Genomic DNA, 22,913 nt, shown 5'->3' with positions numbered 1-22,913 from the left:
CAAGGATGCAATCAATCACTGTCCTCAGTGACATTCCACACATCATGAAATGAGTTCAGGGTGGAGATCAAGAATAAAACTCTCGTGCTCTGGGGAAAACGCACAGAACTGGGCTTCAGACAGTTAGGTATTTTCAGCATATTATATGAGCCCAAATTCTTGCATCTTCTCATATCTACAAAAGCACTAAAATCATTCATGGAAGACACCTGCTTCTCATGACCAGCAGCAAGCATCTACCAAAGTGGGTGCCTGACTGCACGTACCCCCTTCACTAAAATCATAGGTAACACTGACTTTGCCCCCCTACCTCTTTGGAGCAGCTCCTCAGAGCTATCTGAGATGCTGTCTCCTTGGCTATAGTCCTCATTTGCCCCCAATAAAACTTAACTCACAACTCTCACATTATCCTTTTTGTTTCCATTCGACACAATCCATTAAACAGCTTTGTAAAATGCTGTGTAAGAGCCTGCAGTGTGAGTGTGCAAAGGAAAATGCTGCCTTATTCAAGGCCACATTTACTGTCAAGAATGTCATATGCCAAACTAAACCATAAATGCATTTGTCTGTAGCAGGGAGGGTCAACAAGGATATCACATGAGCCTGCGCTGTGCCTGGAGAAAGGACACTGGGTGACAAGCCAGCCATCCTGAGTCACAGGCCAATATTTCCAGAATGAGCCAAGCTCCACGACCACCATTGTCAAAAGCCATCTTGTTTGTCAAGAGCCAGCCTGTCCCTAACCAGCCAGCTCCCATCTCTATATTAAATAACACGTGTACCATATAGAACCAATGGCTTAATGCCAACCCTTCCCTTAGGAATTTTCTTTGTCCTGAGGCTATAAAAACTGGCTGCAAGCCCACAAAAGCATCAGCTCTCCCTTGAAAACACCTCAGGATCGGCCTGCTGGTCTAATTGCATCTTCCGCTCTATTCTCTCTTTGGTGGTCATCTCTCCCTGGTCTGTCAGAAAGCCGGCCTGCTGTCTTTGCAGCACCTCTCACTACCTCAGTCCTTTGTTCTCAATGAATCCTCTCTTCTAAAATATTCTGTGTCTGGAAATTCTTTTCCAGCACATGCCCAGACAGTCATAACATTTGGTGGCCCATATGGGAACTGAACCCGCCACCTTGGCGTTACCAACACCTTACAGATGGAACTCATTCTGCTCTTTCCTCGCTACTCACTACTGCCTTAACAATCACCTGAGGAGTGTTGCCATGGTACGTGATCTAATCACAGCGCTTGATTTTTCACAAGATTTATCTTTTTCTGCAATCATGTTTTGGGTGACAACCCATCTCTTCTGCTTTCATACATACTATCAGACAATTTGAAGTAACTCAAGGTACTTCAGTAACCTACCATGTTAGCATATGGATTAGCTAGTTCAAGTAGAAAACCATTGCTTACCTTCCCTTTCTTCCCCTGAGTCTCAAACTGAACATCTCCAAAAGCATCGGTGGGAAATTCCTTGGTATGTTTCTTGTAATTCCATTTCTCGTTTTGGTTGATCTGGGTGCCTTCTATGTGTTGGTTCTGGGCGTAGCCACACTTGCACACATTCTCCCTGAGCAGGAGGATATTGACAGGAAGGAACAGATTTCATTAAACCTACTTTAATGTTTCATCACGTCTCGTAGACCACACATGATTAGCTTAAATCAACACAAAAAGAGATTTTAGCATCACATCTAATTTCCAGACTGTTTTCATCATCTTGGTTGTTTAAAAACTATCTTGATGTTTTATCCCTGTGACGTGGAAGATTCAGGCAATACACTTCACTTGCATCTCCACTGAGAAAGAAGAAAGCAGGAATGTAGTGAGGCATGGAATAAATGACAACAGAGAAGACTTCTTGAGCCTTCACACACTCTGGCCATAGCCCTATCTATTCTAGATCCCAGCCACTTATCTCTCAGGTTCTGCAAGGCACTTCCTTTTCTTTAGAGTAAATTTCTTCATTTAGGTTAAAATAACTTGGGTTCCTTGTAACTGAAAGTCTTAACTACTAACACTGTGTATGTGTGTGTGCACACGTATGTTCAGTCGCTCAGTAACATCCGACTCTTGCGACCCCGTGGACTGGAGCTTGCCAGGGTCCTCGGTCCATGGGATTTCCCAGGCAACAATACTAGAGTGGGTTGCCATTTCCTGCTCCCCAAGACCTTCCCGACCCAGGAATCAAACCCATGTCTCCTGTATTGCAGGTGGATTCTTTACCACTGAGCCACCATGGAAGCCCAAATCTTAATTACTTTAGGGTATAGAAATTAGCTGTATTGATATCATAACATTCGCTATTTTCTAGAGTTATAAAAATTGAGCTAGAACCTAGAATCCAAAATCACTCCTCCACCAGTAACCTTGCCTCTCTTTTTGGAACAGGTCTCTCAGGCATCACTCAGTTTGGCCAAGAAAAATTTTAAAAAGTCAACTGGACTTGATTGCAGTTGCTTTAGGCTTTTCTCTGACTAGCCCTGGAGCACTTCCTGAGCTGAGGCTGCTCCTGGTGGTTTCAGGATCCTCCCCACTGTTGTGGTCCAAGGTGGCTTCCTCCCCTCTCTCTTTAGCTGTTTCTGTGCCACTATCCTTTGGGGTCCTTCCACACAACCCCCCCCCCCGAGTTCATTGCAGAACTGGGGAGGGAAGCCCCTGTCCCATCTGTCTTTGCTACAACTGAAGAGTGACTCTCGAACCCTTTTCCCTTCCAAGAAGAGGGGTGTGTTTTGGGTGACCTCGAATAAGAAGCTTGCCTGGCTCCATCTTGATGATTGGGTTCAGTTCAGTTCAGTCACTCAGTTGTGTCCGACTTTTTGCAACCCCATGTTATCACAGCACGCCAGGCCTCCCTGTCCACCACCAACTCCCGGAGTCCACCCAAACCCATATCCATTGTGTCGGTGATGCCATCCAACCATCTCATTGTCTGTCATCCCCTTCTCTTCCCGCCTTCAATCTTTCCCAGCATCAGGGTCTTTTCAAATGAGTCAGCTCTCCACATCAGGTGGCCAAAGTATTGGAGTTTCAGCTTCAGCATCAGTCCTTCCAAAGAACACCCAGGACTAATCTCCTTTAGGATGGACTGGTTGGATCTCTTTGCAGTCCAAGGGACTCTCAAGCGTCTTCTCCAACACCACAGTTCAAAAGCATCAATTCTTCTGTGCTCAGCTTTCTTTAGAGTCCAATTCTCACATCCATACATGACTACTGGAAAAACCATAGCCTTGACTAGATGGACCTTTGTTGGCAAAGTAATGTCTCTGCTTTTTAACATGCTGTCTAGGTTGGTCATAACTTTCCTTCCAAGGAGCAAGCGTCTTTTAATTTCATGGCTGCAATCACCATCCACAGTGACTTTGGAGCCCAGAAAAATAAAGTCAGCCACTGTTTCCACTGTTTCCCCATCTATTTGCCATGAAGTGATGAGACCGGATGCCATGATTTTAGTTTTCTGAATGTTGAGCTTTAAGCCAACTTTTTCACTCTCTTCTTTCACTTTCATCAAGAGGCTTTTTGATTCTTCTTCAGTTTCTGCCATAAGGGTGGTGTCATCTGCATATCTGAGCACCAATGTACGTAAATTGGTCTACAAATGGAGAGGAGGTGGGAAGAATGCTAGGAAGGCGTTAAGAGCATAGATACTTGGAGGAGGCATAGAAGTGACAGACAAGGGAGATGGAGAGGATTAGGAGAGAGTCAGCATGCTAGTTCTACCCCTTGGGACAAGTCAGAAGCCTACAGAACTACACTGTTAATATAGTAGCCGCTAGCCATGTGTGACTATTTAATTTAATTTGAAAATTCAGCTCCTTGGTTGCACTAGCCAATTTCAAATGCTCATATGGGCTGATGCAGATAAAGAATATTCCCATTATAGTAGAAAGGTCCATCGCACAGAGCCCATTACAGCAAAAACAAAGTTCTTCCTATCTCTACCTAGAATCCAGGATAGCTGAGGCAGTGAGAACTGAAGAGAACAAACCCAGATTCAGGGACCTACAGCTTCGGGAGTGCCAGGAGGCGACCCCTAACTGGGCAGCAGTGTTTCAGAGGGTACCCTCAGCAACAGGGGCCATAGTCAGGCATCACTTTCCTGTGACCACACAAGAAACAGACATCCGAAAGGGGTTAAAGAAGAAAAACATGAATGGTCTGGGCTTAGCATATAAGGGACAACTCTGGGGAGATTTGCAGTAGCTTACATCAGCTGGTGTGCCAAGCAGCAGCAAAATTACAGTATCACTGTTACCAGTCACTTCCCTTGATTCCTTTGTCTGATGAGTAATTTAGATTACACAGAGCATCCCCGCTGCCGATAGACAGATGAAAATAACAAATATGAGAAGTCAAAAAGCTTATGGAGTCTTGACTCTGGTCTGTAACTTTGGGTCTCCTCTGAGATAGGCATTGGGAGACCCCGAGGTGTTCCTGTCCTCAGCTGGTGTTGTGGAGGGTGAGAGCTACTCACAGCAAGTCCCTTCGTTTGGGGTCAGACCTGAGCTGCAGTCAGACACCATCAGCTGGGCAGTTGTAGATTTCCCTATCCTCCATCCACTTCTGCTGCAGCTAGTAGAAACACCCTGTCTTTCCTTTGAGGACCCATCCTTCCCACACCAGGTCCATATGGACACAACACCCAGTCAGTCAGTTCAGTCACTCAGTTGTGTCCGACTCTTTGCAACCCCATGAACTGCAGCACACCAGGCTTGCCTGTCCATCACCAACTCCCGGAGTTTACTCAAGCTCATGTCCATTGAGTCAGTGATGCCATCCAACCGTCTCATCCTGTGTTGTCCCCTTCTTCTCCTGCCTTCAATCTTTCCCAGCATCAGGGTCTTTTCAAATGAGTCAGTTCTTCGCATCAGGTGGCCAGAGTATTGGAGTTTCAGCTTCAGCATCAGTCCTTCCAATGACCCAAGACTGGCCAATTACATATTCCATCACCTTCCCAAGGATTAGAGCTGGTCCATGGCCCATGCCAGGCCAATAAGAGCCATGAACTCCAAGATCAAGGTTCCAGGACTTTGGGGAGAATTGCTAGGTACCAGGCCCTCTTTCCCCTCAGTGGTAAGCTGAAATGGTATCAGCCAGAGCTGTGGTGTCCATTTTGCGTTACAAAGGAGGAGACTTCACACCCAGAGAAGGACAGACTCACAGGTAAAAAAAGAGGCAAGGTCTTGGTAATATTAAGCCCTGGATCTGGCTGTGCTTTCCAGCCATGAGGTCCCATTACAATCACCACTCATTTCAGCCAATTAGATTGGATATCTGCAAATGACAAGGTACTGATGAATATAGTCAGGCCAAGGCAGGGTCGTTCTTAGAAGGGGCAGGAGCTGGGCCCAAAAAGAATGCACACATGGTTGCTTCCATGTCCTAGCTATTACAAATAGTGCTGATCCAGCGGGGTGGTCTGGAGGCAGGCGAGGGAAGCTCAAGAGGAGGTGATATAAGCATAATTATGGCTGATTTGCATTGCTGTATGACAGAAACCATCACATTGTAAAGCAATTTTCTCCCAATTTAAAAATAATTTTAAAAAATGCACAAAGAAGATTAGAAAACTGGGTTCAATCCTTTATTTCTCTCCTACCAGCAATATGAAAGTGAAAGTGTTCGTCCCTCAGCGGTGTCTGACTCTTTGCCACCCATGGACTGTAGCCTGCCAGGCTCCTCTGTCCATGGGATTCTCCAGGCAAGAATACTGGAGTGAGTTGCCATTTCCAACCAGGGGATCTCCCCAACCCAGGAATCAAACCCGCATCTCCTGCATTGCAGGTCGATTCTTAACCATCTGAGTCACAAGAGAAGCCCAGTGATGAGACCCTGGGTAAAATACTGAGCCTCTCCAGGCCTCACTTGACTTGTCAGTCAAATGATAACAGCTACCTTGCAGGGCAGTTGTAGAATTCATGATCAAGTATGTAAAGTCCCCTTGATACAGCTGATGCTCAATAAATATTGATTGAATGAGTGAATGAATCCAAATGGTGTGTTCTACCAGTCAAACAAATTAACACAAAATCTTTCAGGGAAATATGGGGGGTAGATAGCTGACTCACAGAATTTATACTCTGTCAAAATGCTTCATAATGACTAAGTTTATACCAATGACAAAATAGAAATCTCTTATTTTTTCTGATGTTCGTTTTCTAACTTATACAAAGAAAGAAAGCACACTGACTGAGAACTTACTAGAGTAGGGATTTTACGAAACATCCCACTGAATCCTTACCACAACCCAGAATGTATACTGTGCTGGATTTCTAGGATAAGAAAATTCAGTTCAGAAGATAATAATTAGTTCAAGTTCATGCAGCGAACAGGCAGCCAAGCCAAGGTTGGATCTAAGGCTGATCGTAACACTCCTGATCTTGCTGTAACTGCCTCTGGTCAACAGAGAGTCAGTCTTTAAACATAAACTATGGCAGCAACTAAACAATCAATTAATAACTAGACTACTATATAGAGAAAGGATAAACAACAAAGTCCTACAGTATAGCCACAGTCAACAGCCAGACAGAGGAGCCAGTCAGATTGCCATGAGTGCGCATGCCTGCTGTCGCCTGCCAACGGCTATGAAATAACAAGGTTGATTGCCACAGCCACTCGGGTGGACTCCCAGGCCCATGGGAATACCAAGAGACTGACAGCCTGTCTTGGAACCTTCACCCACTCCTGCCAAAGCTTAAAATATGAAATGATACCTCTCTAGGGACAAGCTGCTTGCCAAATTCTTCCTGCTCGCACACCATTTCTGAGAACTGCAAGATGCAAATAACTTGAATAATGAACTAGTCTGTTGTTGTGGTTGTTAATAATTTATCTTTGAACATACTAGCAAAATCGGAGGCAAAAGAGGTGCTTACGTGGCCTTGGAATCTTTGGTAAAGAAGACACACTCCCGTTTCTTAAAATTTGCTTCGATGAAACTCACCAAGTCCTTTGGAGAGAGAACATGGGAACAACACGTCACTAATTTGCTCTTAACCCCTGCTGCTCTTCATGAATGAACTAAACCTACTTCAAAGGGTTTAAGGATTCATTGATTCATTGCAGATCAGTAGCACCCAGTATCCCGTCATACCTTTAGAGCATACAGAGCTTGTAAAAAAGAGGTATACATTTAAATTTTTATAACTGAATGTAAATTTTTCTAACAGTTACTTGGCATTATCTTGTAACAAATGTCACACATGCAAAGTATGTTTTTTCAACTCTAAAACAACCAGGGGAAAATAAGGATCTGTTGGTAGCTTAGCGTAAATAATGTATTACTGCAGATTCCCATTCCTCTAATGCTTGCTTTTCCAAAGAGGATAAAGTACAAATGCTCTTTCCAGACTTTCATTTGTCTCCCCACGGGCAGGTGGTCAGGCATATCCAGGACCTAATTCTGACACATGATGGAAAACTTCCCTTTAGGTGGCAGAAGCAAACCAATTGGCAAAGGTTGAAAACTACTTTGAAAATATGTATACTCCTCAGAGTGGGAGAAGATATTTGCAACATGTATTGATCACCACAGGCTTGGTAAATCGAAAATATAAAGGACGATGAGACACCAAGAATAAGACAGACAACGTCATAAGAGAACAGAAGGAGACGAGAACAGGCATTAAATAAAAGTGGATATACAACCATAAATGTGTGAGAAGGTGCTCAGCCTTCTCAGAAATGAGGCAAACATGAAGGGAAACCATAATGATGCCCACGACACTCGCACCAGGCTGGAAAAATTAAGAAAGTATTGACGCCAAAGGCCTGGGAAGGGCTAGGCAGGGGGCCTCAGACCCACTGTGGGCAGTGAGCAAATTGGCACAACTCTGAGAAACTGGCCACCGCTGTCCCCTCGAAATAGTCCCTGTGTCCTGGGAATGCCCTGCACGCTCAGATGCCTGGCACAGGGCTGTCAGCTTTAGGGGACTATCTTGCCCCATGGAGGTGGGGTTGGCAGCCCAAACCCACTTCCGTCAGGTCACTGGGCACCCACAGTTCTCAGACAGTGTCCTGTGGGTTTTCCTCCTGTCTTTGCAGCAAAGCCAAGCCTGACTCCTCATCCCCCACAGCGAGGCCACCACAAAAAGGGAAGGGACAGTCCCTGTCCTGGGAAAAGGCCCACCGTGCCTTCAGCAGTCTCCTCAGCCATCTGGCGCCCACCACTGTACATTCTGAGACATCAGAGAATGGGAACCACATGCCCCCTTTACCTGGCCCTTTAAATGATGTTTCGCCATAAATCCTGTGTCTTAACCCCAACTCCCCTTAGGGAGAGGTGTTCACCTTCACCCAGCAGCCTCAACCCAGAGAACCTTCTCCAGGGACCACCTCACACATCCAGGAAGGTTCAGAATGGCCCTGCTCCTAAGGGCAAAATCAGAAACTCAAATGTTCATCCCATTTAAGCTGGACAAAGGAGCTCGAGAGAAAGCCCAGCCCAGCAGGATTAAATCAACAGCCACTACACCTGGTCACTCAGAGAACCACGAACACAGGACGCTAGCAAGAAACCGAACCCACAGAGGAGCTGATGGTGGGGCTCCACAAATGTCAAAACAGACGAAACGGAACCATCCACCATTTACACACGTATATTCAAACCATAAGCTTATGAATAAAAGCAAGGAATGGGGAACACAAAACTCAGGAGAGCGTGGAGGGCTTTGACATGGGGTGCACATGGGAGTCTCCTGAAAAGTGCTGGCGATGGGTGCAAGAGTGTTAGTTGTATTGTTTTTCCTTAGGCTGGGAATTTAGGTTTGTAAGTTCTTTTCTACCAGTATTAATGATAAAAATGTAGAAAGCAAAAATAAATCTTATATCCTCAGAATGAATAAGTTTTGAAGCCCTGTGATGTCCTTTCCTCCTCATAATTTTTTCTAGCTCTTCACTAGTTTTAAGTCTACTTCACACAGATAAAGAAAACTCCACAGTATATATAAGCTTATATGTATAAGCTTTTTAAATCGATGGAGAAGGGTTGGGGATAAAAACTATCTTGTTGCTAATAATTCCCTCTGAAAAATGTACTTTGCAGAGGTGTGTGTTCTCAGGGATAAAAAGGACCCTCAGAACTGGGATGTACCTGTGTGGTCTCAGAAATCCTACCCACATGACTGCTGGCATCTCTGAGCAGAGTGGGAAATCCATCCAGAAATTCTGGGGGAACCCAGAGGAGCAAAACAGGAAAGAGTCAGTCTCCGACTGCCAACAGCACCCATGCCTGCCTCCACGTGGGATCCGGAAAGACCTTTTCTGCCCTCCCAGGGGTCTCACACTGCTGGAGGCTAGAGAAGAGGGCACTGGAGAAGCCACCAGGGTCCTCTGCCCATGGTGTAATTCTCACAGGGCCAGGGTGACCGCAGCAGTTACAAAAATCTAAGTGGGCATTGGGTGGTGGGAATGGCAAGAGCCTGGGTGCCCAGAGAACCTCACCCCGTAGATCAAAATACTCGCATGGGGACTTTCCTGGTGGTCCAGTGGTTAAGACTCTGAGCATCCAATGCAAAGAGCACAGATTCAATCCCTGGGGGAGGGAAATAAGATCGCACATGTCCAGGGGGTAGGCCAAAATAAATAAATAAATAGCTTAAAAAAAAAAAATACTGACATGCCCAGCACCCCAGAAGCCCCAGCCCAGTCCCTCCTCCCCCTTCCCTTTTCCAGAGTCAGCCACCACCCCGACTTTTATCACTCTGGCTGAGGGGGACCTTGGTATCAGACTGGAATGTTGTCTTTATTTCCTGACACATGAGCGTGTTCGCTAGGACCTGAGAGTGAGCGGAAAGCCTGCAGGCATCACTGGAGCTGCAGGTGGGACTGGATGGGAGGGGCATGCAGAGAGGAGCCTTCTGCCCAGTCACCCCTCCCCACCCTGAGTCCTAAGCAGCAACTCAGTGTACAGGGACACAGAATGGCGAGAGGTGAGACGGGTACCAAAGAGAAGGGAGCTACAGCCAGAACAAACGCAGACACAGAATGAGCCACCCACCACGGAATTAAATAAAAGGACTTCAAAACTCACTTCTAAGGTGAACCCACAGGGCTGGAAGCAAAAACACCAAGCATTAAGTAGTAACAAACAAATATTCATAGTATGAATATCATGTGTGTATATCATGTGTAAAATAGATACCATATATAAAATGGCCAGTGAGAATTTGCTGCACGACTCAGGGAGCTCAAACAGGTGCTCTGTGACAACCTAGAGGGGTGGGATGGGGTGGGAGGTGGGAGGGAGGTTCCAGAGCCAGGGGACATATGTACCTATGGTTGAATCATGTTGCTGTATGGCAGAAACCAACACAATATTGTAAAGCAATTATCCTCCAATTAAAAATAAATATTTTTTAAAGTGCAGTATTTAAAATGTTATATAAGTCAGTTAATAGGTGCACTCTTGAATGGATAAACAAGGTCCTATTGTATAGTACAGAGAACTATATGCAATATCTTGTAATAAACCATAATGAAAAATATGAAAAGGTGCATATATGTGTTTGTGTGTGTGTGTGTGTTAACTGAATCACTGTGCTGTACAGCAAAAATTAACACATTGTCAATCAACTACACTTCAATAAAATCTATTTTTAAAAGGCCAAAAGAAATGCATTCTTTAACAACGTAAGGTTACAGTTACAAACTTTAAAACAGGAATGCTTGACAAACAACACAGAAAAGAAAACATCTCTGCGTTCGACAAAAGTAATCCACAGACAAGAGTGAGATGAGACATGAACTTTTTAAAGAAGGAGTACGGGTCCCCAAAGAACCTTAACTGCGTGTTGGAGGGGACGCGGTTAACTCACGCTCTCGGCGTAGGACACGTCGGTGCTCCGGGACGCGCTGGAGTACAGGGTCCGGGTGCTGTCCGGGGTGCCGTTCCTTCTGTTCCTCATGCTGAACCGTGCGCCCTTGAAAGACATCTCTTCTCCTGTGAACAAAGCGGAGTGGGGAAGATGGGGTCACCAACGTGGACAGGCTTCACTGAAGGCTTCACCGCAGTGCCCTCCCCGAGCCCCTCCAGTCTCGCCATCTGCTGCCCCCAGAGCCCCATCCCTACCCGCCCCCACCCCGGCCCCCCTAACGGGGTAGTTGTCCCCCCGCCTCTGCTCTCCTCGCTTCATCTCTCCTCCGGGACCCAGCCTGAGTTCAGTCCCTCCGTATGCTTTCCCTGGCCCTTCCCTCGTGGGCAGGGCCCCTCTGGGTGCACCCTCTTGTCTGGGGGGTGGGATCCAGCATCCCTGACCACCACATAAGAGGGGAAAGGATGGCTCCTTTCAAGCTGATGGCTTTGGAGAGAGCTGTAACCAGCGGCTTGCAGCAAGAAGACCAGCTGACAGGCAGGAGAGAGGACTCCTGCCATGATCCAGTCACAGAAAGGGGGAGGAGGACTTTGATCGACAAGGCAGTAGGGCCTGAGGACCAGCGAGCTCCGGGTCACCCCGACACTTGGAGCCAGCACATGAGTCCCAGGGACCCCTGACAATTTCCTCCCAGGCTCCAGGAGCAGGCCTTGAGCCCGGGGTATCATAGAAGCCTCGGTTGCCATGGAGATGTCCCCGGATACCACTCCTCTTCTGGGGTACCTCTCCTCTTCTGGGGATCCGAGTCTCCCATCCCAGCTGCAGGAGCAACCTGTCTCTCTTGTCTCTCGAACATTATCTCAGACCTGTATTCACCAACAGCTACACCACATCCCTGGGCGGTCGAGCAGACACAGCAAACATGGGGTTCCTAGAACAAAGGCATCAGCCTTCTCCCTCCACCCCCACCCCGGCCCTCTGTCTGCTCCTGGGACCAAGCTCCCCCAGCTTCCCGTGACCTCCCCCCACCACCCTCGCCTCTGTCATCACCACATCCAAGGGGTAGTCCCACCCCTTCACCCCTCTCTAGCTCTTCCAGTGGCCCACAGCTGGCCCCCAGACCCAGGTACCTCAGCCTGACCTCACTTGCCTCCCTCTCCTTCTGGGCCAGGCTCCTCACTGGGCCCCGACTTAGCCGTGTGAGTCCCACAGTCTGTCTGCAGCCCTCTTCCCCAACTCCCCCTACATCCAGCTAGTTATATCCTGCTCATCCTGCCAATCTTATGCACCATCTCTTCAGGGATGTACCAATGATGCCCAGGCTGGCACAGGTGCCCAGTGGCCTATTCTGGAAGCACCGTCTACTCTCCACCAAGACATGAGTACCCTGATATGTTTCATGATCTGTTTGGCCCCCTGTCTGTCTACTTAAGACTAAAACCAGATCTATCTGTTCAGCAAAGAGCTCAAACCAGTCAACCCTAAAGGAGATCAACCCTGAATATTCATAGGAAGAACTGATGCTGAAGTTGAAGCTCTAATACTTTGGCCCCTGGATGCGAAGATCCCACTCATTGGAAAAGACCTTGATGCTGGGAAAGATTGAAGGCAGGAAGAGAAGGGGGCAACAGAGGATGAGATAGTTAAACAGCGTCACCGACTCAGTGGACATGAATTTGGGCAAAGTCCAGGAGATACTGGAGGACAGAGGAGTCTGGCATGCTGCAGTCCATCGGGTCTCAAAGAGTTGGACACAACTGAGTGACTGAACACCAACTGTATTCCCAGAGCCTGGCACAGAGCCCAAAGCAGAATGTATTAATACCGAGACTGAGGGAATACATAAGCAATTATATAACACTCCCCCCACCCCCAAAATCCTCCTTTAGTTTGCAAATTACTTCCACCTCACCTTACACACACCCTGTAAGTGGAAAGGCTGAGACCCACGGCTCAGCCACTCGGCTCCTGACTTCTCAGCCTGGCTCTTCCTCCCAAATCGCCAGTTCCAGCCTCAAAACCCTCCCATGCCACAGAGATTGGACGCCTCTTTAAAGCCCGCTGAGAACCCTCAGGCCAGGCTGTTTAAAACAACAAGCGCTTCTTTTACTTCTCTCTCTAGGTGTTTTACAGAGAGACTCGGAGTATTAATTGGTACTTTACATACATTATTGTAAAACCACAAATCAATCCTGCCAGGGATTTACTGCGATTCCCATACAGCAGCAAATGGCTTCTAAGTAGGGCACCAACAGTCAGCAAGTGATTTCATTTGCTTGCAATGAAAAAACTGCTTATTTCATTGCAGCAGAAAATGTCTATTTTTGCTTTTTAATCACAGTTCAAATAAGAAATGGGAAGGCTGTGTAAAAAGGGCAGGAAGCAGTCCTGTTCTGACATTTCAGGGGCCTTTATTCCATGTTAGTTTCTAATTGGTTTTCTGAGGTCAGCTGATATTCTAGGTGACTAATTATGGGTCTGGACCACCTTCACACTGCCTCACATGCCAGGTATTCCAGGTACACCGTTTATCCGTCTCCTAAACACAGTTGGGAGTTAAGGCTTGGGTGTGAAAGGGGTATTAGGAGAGGGGACATAGGGTCAAGGACCAAGGGCTTCTAGGGAGGTCTGAAGAGGAGAGGAGAGGAGAGGGTCTACAGGGACCCCCAGGATCCTTGGAAAGAGGGTCATCCACCCCTGAAAGGGGGTGAACTGGAAAAGCAAAATGACAGCCACGAGGAGGAGAAAGTGAAAGTCACACCAGGGAGAAACCAGTTAATGCATCAAATACTAAGGAAAAGCCATAAAGTCATACCACCAGGTCGAACAATACAAAACCCTGTAGAAAAATGGGTGAAAGAATCCAAAGCCATCAAACAAGGAAACACAAGTCACTAATAAACACAAACATATGCTATGCCTTCCTAGTAATACAAACAATAAACCTCCAGGGACAATGAAGCATCCAGGGGAGACAGTCTCAGATGACAGCGTTTGATGCTGAAAAGAGCTTAGTGCAAACTCTCTCATATGGTTGAGGGGCTGAGGGAGGTAAAAGTCATTTTCCAGTCTGCAAAGCAACATGGCAACAATGTAGCAAAAATTCAAATATTATCCTTGTTGACCTAGTGAATTGGCTCTGGAAAATTCTAGAATAAATCATCAGAAAGACATTAAAGGGTATACTCAGAAGATCTTCATTTCATAGAATAAATTAGAAATGACCTAAAGTTCCAATAATAGGAGAACATTACATGCAGAAGGAATAAGAAGATGGTGCCATGAATGAGGTGTATTTTAATGACACAGAAAAATTAATAAGATTTATTGTGAGCAGAAGAAAAGCAGGAGGCAAGAAATCCCAGTGGTCAGGAGCTCTGACCTTAGACAGTCAGCTTGGGTTCAATCACTCACCCTGTGACCTTTAGTGGGCCTTCCACCCTCTCGGCTTCCCTATAAAGTTGAAGGCAGGAGGAGAAGGGGATGACAGAGGATGAGAAGGTTGGATGGCATCACCGATTCAAAGGACATGAGTCTGAGCAAACTCTGGGAGATACTGAAGGACAGGGAAACCTGGCGTGCTGCAGTCCATGGGGTCGCAGAGTCCGACACCACTGAGTGGCGGCCCACCAGGCTCCCCTGTCCCTGGGATTCTCTAGGCAAGAACACTGGAGTGGGTTGCCATTTCCTTCTCCAATGCATGAAAGGGAAAAGTGAAAGTGAAGTCGCTCAGTCGTGTCCGACTCTTAGCGACCCCATGGACTGCAGCCCACCAGGCTCCTCCGTCCATGGGATTTTCCAGGCAAGAGCACTGGAGTGGGGTGCCGTGTATAAGGCACATGGAAGCAAATGCACCAAGATGGTAACCACTGCTATATGTGTGGGTGGGACTGAGTGACTTTAATTGTATCCTTTCACTTTTTATATTTGGGAAAATTAAACGTATTCCTTACATAATCCTGAAAACACACTTAATAAACAGGAAACGTGTCTAGAGACTGGGTAAGGCAAAGATAACCGATGACCTTAGTGATAACGTTTCAGTAAGTGGGGGTGAGAGACTGAGGACCATGGGACAGACCTCTCCATCCACAAGAGCACATGGGTGGGGTTAGCCACAGGGGAGCGGAGGTCACAGGCTGACTTGTTAACTCCAAAGGGGTGGGGTCGTGTTTAAATCTTGGGGGATGAAAACTAGCAGAGAGAGAAACAGTTATGACAATATAGAGCACAGAGTAGGACTTTGTGGGGTAGTTGGGAGCAGTAAGATTATCAGATGGAAACTGATCAACTGAGGGTAAATGATAAATCGAAGATAAAAGGAAAACAGAGTCGAGAATAACATAATAAATGCTGATGACAATTTGGGGGATCTCTATTTTTCCCCTCTCGCATCGTATTTTTTGAAGTTATTCCTGGACATAACGCTAACTTCCTATGGCCCCAGGTCCTTGGTCTCAACTGGACTGTCTGACACATACTCCAGAGAAGAAATGCCAAGTCTGCCCCAGACAGGAGGCTGGCTGGGGACACTGCACGCATGTGAAACTGCACACTATGAAACTCTAGAGCAGTCGTTTAAAAAGCCAAGTTTAGAGTGGTGGTCTCAAAGGTGGAGCTTAGGGCTTCCCAGCAGTGAGGGGCTCAAGGACCCCTCCCCACACCTGTGGGAAGAGTGCTGCTCCTTCAGATTTGTATCTTCAGGGTCCTAACAGGCTCCCTCTGGGGAAGCGTTTGTGCTGCCCAAAAGCATCTGCACACATCTGCTCTGGAGCTTGGCTGCACACTTGCTCCCGGTCACCCAACCACACGGGCAGCCAGGAGACGTCTGCGGATTCCGTCTCTTGGAATGGAGAAGAAAGAACAACTTTACTCGAGGAGAAGTGAGTTTGTAAATGGTTTGCCAAGCTCCAGAAGTTAAAGGTGATGGGCTGATTCCCCAAAACCCCAACACTTAGGGGTCGGAGTTTCACATACGTCTTGGAATACATGACCAGGTACCTCCCAAACTGTAACACAACACAGAGGCACACGACATAAGCATGATATGTAACTCTTATGGTCTTAAAGCCTAGCCAAAGTTCTCTCTTGGATATTGCTTTCTCTGGGTCAGAAGTGAGATGTTTGGGACTTCAGAAATGAGGTATGGTGGTCCAGTGGTAATTCGCCTGCTAATGGAGAGGACACAGGTTCCATCCCTGGTTCCGAGGAGCAACTAAGCCCGTGAGCCGCAACTACTGAGCCTGTGTGCTCAGCAACGAGAAGCCACTTCAATAAGCCCTCCCACCGCAAGGAAGTCTAGCTCCCGCTCACAGCAATAAGGCCTGCATGCAGCAGTGAAGACCCAGAGCAACCAAAAGTAAAGTAAATAAATTATTTTTTTTTAATGAGATATTTGGTATCCACATGAAAGACACATTCCACCTCCTTGGAGGGCAGTGGAGTATAATGTTGTCAAGCATGAGTTTCAAGCCTAGGACCATCTTTTTGCTTTATCTGGGTGTAGTTCTCTAAATTAATGAAATTCTCACTGAGGAGAAGGAAAATGGAGTCAGGAAAGTGATAGCACCAGATGTGGACTGACGCCACCCGGGGACCTCCCCAAGTAAGAACCCGCCAGTAAAATGACACCAAACATGCTCCGTAATGTGGGTATGGTGTCCGATAAGGTGGATTTCATGTATTCACACACATAGTTTATTATTCTACTTCTTAAAAAACTGTAGGGTTGGCCAATGCATCAGGAAAGCACTGGCTTCATAACACAGGCCAGAATTTCAAAAGTGAAAGTGTGAAAGTGAAAGTGCAAGTTGAATGCGACTCTTTGTGACCCCACGGACTACACAGTCCATGGGATTCTGCAGGCCAGAATACTGGAGTGGGTAGCCTTTCCCTTCTCCAGGGGATCCTCCCAACCCAGGAATTGAACTGGGGTCTCCTGCATTGCAGGCGGATTCTTTACCAAAAGTTCAGGCAAAAAAATGAAAGATGTACTTTTCTTCAATAATGAAACATATAATGTCAAGAGGAATTCACATAAACACACCAAGCGTGCATGCTCAGCTGTGTCCGACTCTTAGTGACTCCATGGACTCCACGAGCCCACTAGGCTCCTCTGTCCATGGGATTTCCCTGGCAGGAATACTGGAAAGGGTTGCCATTCCCTTCTCCAGGGGATCTTCCCAACCCAGGGATCGAACTCACATCTCCTGCGTTGTGGGTGGATTCTTTACCACTGAGCCACCAGGAAGCCCAGATGTTGATTCCTGTAGGATCACCCTCACCAGCTTCAATGTGAAGTCTCTGAAGAAGGCATGTGCTGACCTGCAGAGGCATGAAGGAAAAGAATCTCAAAGTGAAAGGACCTGTTTGAATGCCTCCCAAGACTCGGAGAATAACTACAAGGAAAACTCCTTGTCATGATGGTTCTAAGACTTGGGATTGATTCCAGATGAGGATCCACAAGTGACTCATGGACCCACAATTCTGAGATTGTCAAGCAGATCCCTTCTATCAAGACTGAGCCAGAAGTCAAGGTGGAAGCTGCCATTGCCAATGTCTAAATCAACCTTTTTAATAAATTGATAATCAGTTGTTTAAAAAAAGAAAAGAAGAAAAAGTTCCACACAGCAGATGTAGCAAAAGTCAATAGGATAAATCTTCTTCCCTGGAGTAGGGAAAGAACTGAAAGTGAAGTCGTTCAGTTGTGTCCGACTCTTTGCGACCCCATGGACTGTAACCCACCAGCCTCCTCCGTCCATGGAGTTTTCCAGGCAAGAATAGTGGAGTGGGTTGCCAACTAAGTCTTCAATATTAAAAAAAAAAAACCAAAGTCTCATGCCAGGTGAAATTAATAGGCTTAAAGGTACCCAGTGAAATTATTTAAGGATAAAAAGATAAAGCCATACAATCAGCTAAAATAGAAAATTTCTTTGGTATGTATGGATGTTAGGAATGGTTTGTGTTCTTTGTACTTTCACATACATTTTAATGTCTAAATTTGAAACTTTATTAAGGATGTCTTGATTTTTTACTTTTAAAAATGTTCAAGACAATGAATTTTTTTGAATTAAAGGTTACAGTAGCTTTAAAAATGACCCAGATACATGTGGAGAAGGAAATGGCAACCCACTCAGTGTTCTTGCCTGGAGAATCCCAGGGGTGGGGGAGCCTGGTGGGCTGCCGTCTATGGGGTCGCACAGAGTCATACATGACTGAAGCGACTTAGCAGCAGCAGCAGCAGATACATGTACACAGATGTTCTTGGAAACTTTACAGGCATAAGACTCTGGTTGAACTTCACAATGTAAGGACTGTTAAGTGAAAATTGCCCAGTGAGAGGAAAGCCCTACATCTAAAAAAAAGACATTGTGAACAACCCTTAAAGGTTTTAAATCTGCCCAGAAATCCATATCAGTATCTGAAATTTCCCTCTGTCTCTTCCTCTAATTAAGTTTGTTATTGGTTATAGCATTCAAGATAACAAAAAGCATTGCATATAAGGGGAAAGATTGCGATGTAGGAATTGCATCCTCAGCCAATACAAATGTGAATGCAGCAGAAAGCACCCTCAGGAATGGGAGGAGGAGGTCAGAAGGCACCCACACAACTTGCAGCCATTCAAAAAAAGGGTTTTGAAGGGAGTGATGAGTTTAAAGAATAAATGGAGAAGATATTGGAACTTTATTTTTTTTTTGCACTTTAGTTTTTTCGTATTCTATCTCAGTACACAAATATTTGAAGAGACTTACTAAGATATTATTGAAAACAAAGGAACCAGAGAGAAAGAGGTGAGCAGAGATTAAAATGAAAGAGAAACTCGTAAGGCGAAGGGCTCCTGCAGAGGATGGAAAGCCTGCTTGTGGGGCATGGCTAGAAATTGCAACCTAATTGCAAGAGACATTGTCACCCTGCTTATTTAACTTCTATGCAGAGTACATCATGAGAAACGCTGGGTTGGAGGAAGCACACACTGGAATCAAGATTGCCGGGAGAAATATCAATACCCTCAGATATGCAGATGATACCACCCTTATGGCAGAAAGTGAAGAACCAAAGAGCCTCTTGATGAAAGTGAAAGAGGAGAGTGAAAAAGTTGGCTTAAAGCTCAACATTCAGACAACTAAGATCATGGCATCTGGTCCCATAGCTTCATGGCAAACAGGTAGGGAAACAGTGGAAAAGTGGCTGACTTTATTTTTCTGGGCTCCAAAATCACTGCAGATGGTGACTGCAGCCATGAAATTAAAAGATGCTTACTCCTTGGAAGGAAAGTTATGACCAACCTAGACAGCATATTAAAAAGCAGAGACATTATTTAGCCAACAACAGTCAGTCTAGTCAAGGCTATGGTTTCTCCAGTGGTCATGTATGGATGTGAAAGTTGGACTATAAAGAAAGCTGAGTGCTGAAGAATTGATGCTTTTGAACTGTGGTGTTGGAGAAGACTCTTGAGAATCCCTTGGACTGCAAGGAGATCCAGCCAGTCTATCCTAAAGGAGATCAGTCCTGGGTGTTCATTGGAAGGACTGATGTTGAAGCTGAAACTCCAGTACTTTGGCCACCTCATGCGTAGAGCTGACTCATTTGCAAAGACCCTGATGCTGGGAAAGATTGAGGGCAGGAGGAGAAGGGGACGACAGAGGATGAGATAGTTGGATGGCATCACCGACTCGATGGACATGGGTTTGGGTGGACTCCGGGAGTTGGTGATGGACAGGGAGGCCTGGAGTGCTGTGGTTCATGGGGTTGCAAAGAGTCAGACATGACTAAGCAACTGAACCGAACTGAAAGCAAGGGAACACAGTCCATTTCACGTTTCACAGAGTCCATAAAGCAAGATCAAACCCATATTCCCTGATCCAGAGTCCAGTATACAAACAGCTCCTGCAGTTTGGGTGGGATGGGGCAGACGGCGAGACTGTGAAGGAGCAGCATGGGGGGTATTTTTCCAGCAGTAGCAGTAGAACAGTTCCACAACGTGATTGTGGTGGTGGTTACACAAGTCCACTCATGCTAAAATTGCATAAAACTCTACACCTGCTTCCTAGGTGGTTCAGTGGCCAAGAATCCACCTGCCAGTGCAGGAGAGGGTTCGATCCCCAGGATGGGACGATACCCTGGCTTTTCCCATGGACAGAAGAGCCTGGCAGGCTACAGTCCATGGGGCCACAAAGAGTCAGACATGAATGAGCACGCAGGCACACACTGCACATGCAAGTGAGAAAAATCTGAATAAATAAAGGCTGCAGAGTATACCAGGGTCAGTTTCCTGGTTTTGATATTATACTCTGGTTATGTGTGATGTAACCTTTGTGGGGAAGCAGGTGAAGGTGACCTGGGATCTCTGTGTACTATTTTTGCAATTTCAAATGGATAATCCTCTGTGACTGTTTCATACATATTTGAGTATGCATGAAAGGCAGCAATTTGACTCTTAGCATGTGGAAAAGCAGTGACAGTTTCCAAACTACAATTTAAGAGGGCCTCAGAGGCAGCAATTTGACTCTGACTGGTGCGCTACTCTGAGTCTGTTATTATCTCAAAATAATAAGTTAAAGGAAATAAACCTGTATAAAAAGAACCCCGGGCCACACGCGAGGAGACCTCTTGATATAACCCTGTAATACCCACAGCACCAAACTGTGTGGCCGTCTGGTGGAAAGTCCCGAATGCCAGTGGAAGACGCATGACTAAGGTAAGATTCAGTGCAGGCAATTCTGTAGGCACTAATGGTGGCTGCAGCAGAGAAATGTCTGAGAGTTTGGCCAGATTTAGGACTTACTTCTTGTTCAGTCGCTCAGTCGTGTGTGACTCTTTGTGACCCCATGGACTGCAGCACACCAGGCTTCCCTGTCCTTCACTGTCTCCCTGAGTTTGCTCAAACTCACGTCCATGGAGTTGGTGATGCCATCCAGCCATCTCATCCTCTGTTGTCCCCTTCTCCTCCTGCCCTCAATCTTTCCCAGCATCAGGGTCTTTTCCCATGAGTTGGCTCTTTGCATCAGGTGGCAAAAGTGCTGGAGCTTCAGCTTTAGCATCAGTCCTTCCAATGAGTATTCAGGGTTGATTTCTTTTAGGTTTGATTTCCTTGTTACTTGTGGAATGATGTAAAATCTTTCTTGTTTTCATTAATATCTCAATTATTTTTACTTATGGTCCTTATTCTCAGATTGCAGATGACTCTTATTAAATTAATGGAGTCCTAATACCCACCAAGAAGATTATCTCAGTGACAATTAAAGTCACAGTGGATTCTGAACCAGCATTCATGGTTTCCAGCTTTACAATAGATTGTGAAGATACTGCTTACCATCCACATCAGGATAGCAGCAGCTCTGTGCTAACCACTGCCCACTTTCTCCAATTTCCCACATGAAAACACATGATCACTGGGCAATAAAATCACTGGGGGCCTCACTCAAACTCAGACTTGTGGGCCCCACCCACAGGGACCCCACAGATTTGGGGTGGGACGCAGATTCAGCAATTCTAACATGTTTCCTGAGGCTGCTGAGGCTGCTGCAGAACCGCTCAGCTCAGCCAGGAGGCAACCAATAACACCAATCAGAGCTTGTACTGGAATCTTTTTCAAGCACAAGCATGGAATTGGCTAGACACTTCAGAGGAGGTCGTGTGTTATGTATTCAGTGCGTATTTTTGTTGTTGAGTCGCTCAGCCGTGTCTGAATCTTTTGCGACCCTATGAACTGTAGCCAACCAGGGTCCTCTGTCCATGGGATTCTCCAGGCAAGAATATTGCAGTGGGTTGCCATTTCCTCCTCCAGAGGGTCTTACCAATCCAGGGATCAAACCACATCTCCTGCATTGGGAGGCAGATTCTTTACCACTGAACCATCAGGAAAGCCCTCAGTCTGTATTTAGAGAAACCTTAGATTCATAAGCCTTGGGTGCAAAAGTGTATTCATCCACCTTCTGCCACCTCTTTTCATTCACACACAAAAAAAGGAGACCTGGGAAGGGGAAGAGGGACTTTTTGGAGCAAGACGTGGAGAAGCCTAAGAAAGAGATTTTTACCTCTCTGGAAATAGTCTGGAATTAAGAAATCCAATAACCCTCCTCTTTTCATCCTGTTTCAACCTTTAATTTTGTTATGTTGGCTCTATCCATTAAAGTTCTATGGTCAGTTATAACATTTTTACAAACAATAATCCTAGCATTTTTGTCTGGAAGCTTCTACTAAACACTGCATTGCTAAGAAGCACAGGCTCTAGACCTGAGTGGTTCAGTCCAGCAGGCTCAAGCCACTTGTGCCTGGGGCTCATGTGACATGCGGCTGGTGTAACAGATACTCTGTGAGTGTATAATACACAGTGGATTTTGAAGATTTAAAATGAAAAAAAAAATAACGTAAAACATGGCATTTATAATTGTTATATTGGTTACATGTTAAAATGAAAATATTCCGGGTATATGACTAAATGAAATATGGTACAGAAATTTTAGAAAATAAAAGAATCTTTGACTAGAAAAAAATAAAATTATTCTCAAGAAAACTTGGGCTGAGTGTTCTTTCGTGGTTGCAAGTTGAGTTTATAAACGACACGATTTGTCCTGACGGCATATGACACATATATCTTCATGAAGCTCAGAATAAATAACAGCTTTGTCTTATGTGAAGCTGGTTACGTGCCAGGCACAGTGCTACACTCTTCACATGAGTCAACTTTTCTAATCCTCCCATGCATTATACGGATTATTATTTTCCCTCTTAAATGAATGAGGAAACCAAGGCACAGGGAGGTAAAGTAACTTCCCCAAAGTCACACAGCTGATAAGTAGGGTATACAACATTCACACCAAAGCAGCCTGGCCTAGGAATCTAATCCTTAAAATTTAAGCTCCTTTGACCACTTTACTAAGCCCTTGTGAAAGAAAAGATTGTCACATTTACTGTATCAACACCCTATCAAAATTTAAAGAATTAAAAACCTTGTTTTGTTGATGGAGGGGAGTAGGCTGACATTACTTTTATCGCTGACAATCACGATAATTTCAAATAGTCTAGAAATTTCAAATGGTCACCCATCAACAACAGAACACTCTTTTCGTCCTGTGAGCCCAAAACGAAAACAAAAATC

The 22,913-nt window shown here is 45.7% G+C and overlaps 1 protein-coding gene across 1 annotated transcript in view; it reads right to left on the bottom strand.

Moving 5' to 3' along the window:
* Nucleotides 1-10,996, bottom strand: part of TRPM8 (transient receptor potential cation channel subfamily M member 8) — a 91,737-nt gene extending 80,741 nt beyond the window's left edge. Inside the window, exons 1-3 of the mRNA XM_006053728.4 lie at nt 10,817-10,996; nt 6,878-6,951; nt 1,416-1,572 (exon numbers count right to left, since the gene is read on the bottom strand). Coding sequence (XP_006053790.4) covers nt 1,416-1,572; nt 6,878-6,951; nt 10,817-10,933 — 348 coding nt within the window. The 5' untranslated portion in view covers nt 10,934-10,996. The remainder of the gene's footprint in view (nt 1-1,415; nt 1,573-6,877; nt 6,952-10,816) is intronic.
* Between the last annotated feature and the right edge of the window lie 11,917 nt (nt 10,997-22,913).

This window comes from Bubalus bubalis, chromosome 6 (assembly GCF_019923935.1).
Source record: "Bubalus bubalis isolate 160015118507 breed Murrah chromosome 6, NDDB_SH_1, whole genome shotgun sequence".
NCBI lineage: Eukaryota > Metazoa > Chordata > Mammalia > Artiodactyla > Bovidae > Bubalus > Bubalus bubalis.
This window is presented reverse-complemented; position numbering and strand designations above follow the sequence as displayed.